Source organism: Sinocyclocheilus grahami, unplaced genomic scaffold, assembly GCF_001515645.1.
Source record: "Sinocyclocheilus grahami isolate Dianchi unplaced genomic scaffold, SAMN03320097.WGS_v1.1 scaffold433.1, whole genome shotgun sequence".
Classification (NCBI taxonomy): Eukaryota; Metazoa; Chordata; class Actinopteri; order Cypriniformes; family Cyprinidae; genus Sinocyclocheilus; species Sinocyclocheilus grahami.
Window position 1 is genome coordinate 807,431 of NW_015505612.1, and position 4,656 is coordinate 812,086.

General features: G+C 32.8%; 1 protein-coding gene across 1 annotated transcript in view; it reads right to left on the bottom strand.

The window, feature by feature from the left end:
* Positions 1-3,353, bottom strand: part of LOC107551783 (thrombospondin type-1 domain-containing protein 7B-like) — a gene marked incomplete at its 5' end in the record, with an annotated part of 29,326 nt that extends 25,973 nt beyond the window's left edge. The window contains one exon of the mRNA XM_016233509.1: positions 2,503-3,353. Within this exon, the coding sequence (XP_016088995.1) occupies positions 2,503-3,353 (851 nt within the window). The remainder of the gene's footprint in view (positions 1-2,502) is intronic.
* Positions 3,354-4,656: the final 1,303 nt, after the last annotated feature.

Consider the following 4,656-nt stretch of genomic DNA (forward strand, 5'->3'; position numbering starts at 1 on the left):
AGAGAGAGAGAGAGAGAGAGAGAGAGAGAGTGATGGGATGGTCCGTGGGTGTTCAATTTATTCCAAAGTTTATTCTGGCTTAATACGAATGTGAAAAAGTTTGCAAACCACAAGGGAAATTTTGTAATCTGAAGACATAAAATGATGTTAATTTATTATGCAGTGCGTAAATGAGTGGTTTAAATAAAGACTGGCATTAGCATCTTATTGTTGGTAACACTATTGATGTTTGCTGCATAGCATGGACAACAAAATATTGTGTTCAAAGAACTGATTGCAAATGTGCTTTCCAGTTGAACTGACATTGAATAAAAATGAATGGATTAGTTAAATAGGGGACCACAAACAAAGATGAACATTTAAAAAATGAAATACAATAAAAAAGTGATAATCTTCAGTATACTATTAAAAAGGTATTCGTTATAAAGTACCAACCAAAGAATTACATTAAATTATATTACCGTGTTTCATTGGGATAATGAGTTTGATGCGTAAATGTTATCGAAATTTGACTTGGTAATGAGAATTAAAACACATAAATCATCAAACTCAGGTGGGATTTTTAAATTCAGATTTATATGCACATTTTTAAACCTTAATACGCTTATCCTAAGTGCTGATTTTGATTTATTTATTTTATTATTAACAAAAATCTACTTTTCCACATCTCCACAAAGTAAGTTCAAACTTTTCTTTTCTGATTCCCATTTCCCATCTGGATCTATACACATTTTGTCTATAGATCCAAATGGCTCTCGATGGATGCTAAGAACTAGGATTATATCAAATGTAAATACACAGAATTTGAAAATATTTGCAGCAAATCAAAAGCATAACTTATTTGTCTCACTAGATTTCTGCTGTTCTTTAGCATGTTTGATAGCATGTGGATATTTTCAGAACTGTTTCTTCATTTTATATATTCACTACAACACACGCCAGTCCCACACTCTCTCTGGAGCTTATTATTGTAGTTCTCTAGGAGCAACAAGTACTATTTCCATTAAAATCTAATGACAAATTAATAAAAAGCAGCAGGTTTGGGATCTTCCCTCAGCTGAAAAAAAGAAAAAGGTGAAAAGTCAGTATCGCCCACAACAGAAGGTAAAAATTCAGATTCTGTTATTTGACAGTGTAACCAGTAATGCATACATAAATAACAGCATGTTCTCTGGTGCAAACAGCATCATATGGTAAAATGGTAATCCATCTGCACCACGAGGATAGCAGTGCTTAATTCAGAAGACTCTAATATCCTCACTGTGGAGAGGCATTTAATAAAACAAGTAAATTTATTGCATAACATTCTTACATAACTGTCTGTCAATAGGCCTGTATCATTTATTCATGGTCAGATCAGTAATGAGTACTCATTGCAGCTCTATATTTGACCGCAGTCAATTCGGACTACATCTTCAATAGTTCTTTAAAAGCTTTCATTACACAACTCTCTTCATTCTGACTAATTGCACCATTCTGTGGACAAGCATTTTTGTAAAATGCTAAACTGTATATAATTGGACAATTTCATAGTTGTTCTAGTTTAATATCTATTGTATCACTTAACAATGTCATTTTTTCTTACATAGTAAAACTATTTAAACTGAAATCAATATTTGCTAAAGTAAACTAAACTACAACATAAACAAAATAATGTATTAAAAGATCTAAATAAAATATAGAAAAGCAAATAACATAAAAATAACAATATGAAGAGTATAGAAACTAAACAAAACTGAGCTAAAACTAAACAAAAAATAATAAATAAGAAAGTGAAATAAAAATATGACAACATAAATACAATAAAAATAAAATACATTAAAATAGATTATAAGACAATAACATTTAACTAATAAAGTATAACAAATAAAATTAAAATAAATACATATATTAAAAGTATAAAAACTAAACTAAACTAAAATACAACTTAAACAAAATAATGTATAACAAAATCCAAATAAAATATATAAAATAAAATAAAACTCATATATAAAATAAAACAAAAACAAAATAAAATATTGAATAAAATGTAATAAAAAATTTAATAAAAATAAGACAATATAAAAATTACAAAATCTAAATAAAATAAAATACAACAAATAAAATGAAACTCAAAATATAACAAATAAAATAAAATAAAACAAATAAAATAAATCAATAAATATTAAATTAATTGGTGCACTGACTGATCAATCTGTGGACTGATGGATGTGTGGATGGATTTTACATTTACATTTATTCATTTTGCAAACATTTTATTTTACAGTTGAGAAATACAACAAGCGATATATCATAAGATGGCAATAAACACGAGAAGTGCCCGTTATAAAAGGTTTCAGTCATCGTTCAAAATAGTAAAAGCCAGGACAGGAAGGGATAAAAGAAAGACAGACTGATTTGATTGAATGGTACTGTAGATGAGTGGACGAATAAATTCATTAATTCATTCATAAACTTATTCATTCACCCATTCATTTGTACATTCATAGAATGGATGCCCACCTTAGCATGGCATTCTTCCCATCACTCCTTGTACAGCGCAGTTGCCGTGTCTGATAGCCAATGGTTATTTCCCAGGATACTTTGTGGCCTCTTTCATCATAATGGTTTTGGTGATAATTATTCTCAGTGTGGCGTTTGATGGTGTATGAAGCTTTGACTGTTTTTTTCCCATCAAGTTCAAAACCAAAGTCCACCGTTGTCTTTCCAACAGGCGCTGTCCCTTTAAGTCTGCAAGGACTCCAGGGCCCCACCCACAAACTGTAACTGTATTCCTGTTGGTCAGAGGGACAGAGAGCAGGGTGGGCGTTGTCATGGTTACAGGGATGTGTCTGGGTCAGGCTGGGACAGTCTGCTCCTCCATACAGGGGCGCTGCCAGCACGTGTCTGGTGCGCTGTTGGAGGGCCGACCCGCAGGTGCGGCTGCAGGTGGACCAGTGGGTGAAGGCGGAGACGACACAGTCGATTGGGCAGGGTAACAAACACGCCTGTTCTCGTTCCGGCACTGCAGAAAACGCTTCACACACATGCTGGCTCACCGTGGTGCCGTTAGTACGCTTCACACACACCACACCTCTGTTTTGTACTCCACGCTGAGCGGTCACACATCGATTGGCTGGGTGGAGAGGACTCGGGGTGCAGGGACCCCAAGGAGACAAGCGCCACTCAAACAGATCCTTTTGCCACTCACACATCTTCACACACGCTCTCTGGTGCGGTGGGCGATCAGATGGAAAGCAGTTGGATTGATGTGTGCTCCAGCCTTCAGAATGGACACACCACACCGAGCGACTCTGGAGCCCGACTGAACCGCAATCATTGGCCACACATCCACCCCATACACCTACAGGAAAAGAAAAAAAATGACACACAGGATATGAAGTGAATTATATTAATATTGTCTACTTAAGCCCAAATCAGGCACAGTGATGAGCCTCTATTCATCTCACTTTACCACAGAAATACTGTACATGTGGATTCAGTGACACAAGAAGGATAATCATCTTTAATCATTGTAGAAAAGCACTTTCAAAAGAAATGAGCTGGAAAGAAAGAGAAAGAAAAAAAAAAGAAAAAAATTTGGACAGCGCAGCTTTAAATATCACCTGCTAAAAATATGAAATTGAGATTCATTCTCAAGGTTGCTGCAAATTCATCTCTTTTGGAACTGTGAATAGAATAGAATAGAGTACAATAGAACAGAACAGAACAGAACATTTTAAAGTTTGGGGGCAGTAAGTTTATTTGAAAAATCAGTAAGGATGCATTAAATTGATCAAAAATTACATTCATAATGTTCTAAAATATTTCTGTTTCAAATAAAATATATTTATTTTTAATATTTCCACAATATTAGAGTTTTACTGTATTTTTGTAAAAAAAAAAAACAATAAAAAAAATCAGCCTTGGTAAGCATAAAAGATTTCTTATATACCAATACCAAGATTGAAAATACAATAAGATAAGATAAGATGTGACAGTAAAGACATTTATAATGTTTAAAATATTTCTATTTTCAAATAAATTGCGTTCTTTTAATATTTTTGCAATATCAGTGTTTTACTGTATTTTTAAAAAATGTGGCCTTGGCAAGCATAAAAGACGTCTTTCAAAAACATTTTAAAAAATCTTCCTGAACCCAAACTTTCAAATTGTAGTGTTCATAATATATATATCATATTTGACAGTTTGACAGTTTTGGAGTTTGACCAACATCATCACTACCTTTGTATGGAAAAGAGTTGCTTCAAAATTCAAAGTTCACAGGACTGAAATAAAATTATTGAAATTTTTGAGTAACTATACCTAAACAAGTCCTATAAAGTAAAAAAAAATCACACATCTCAAAAATGTGTCTCAAAAAAGAACACATCCCAAAGTAATAATTCAAAGTAATAATTCCAGTGTTTTAACACTATATGAATACTGTTTGCCTTAGTATAGTGGTAATTCTATAAGCGCCCAGGAATAATGTCTATTTAATAATTTCTATTTAAACCAAAAGTCTAAATTTGACCTACATTTGAACTAGTTTTACAGTTGTTTCCGACCTCTCAGTCATAAAAAAATAATATTTTTTTGATAATTTATGTTAAATTGTACCTGACAACCTAGTGATAAACATTTAAATTCAAAAGCAGCAAAACTTGCCACCTG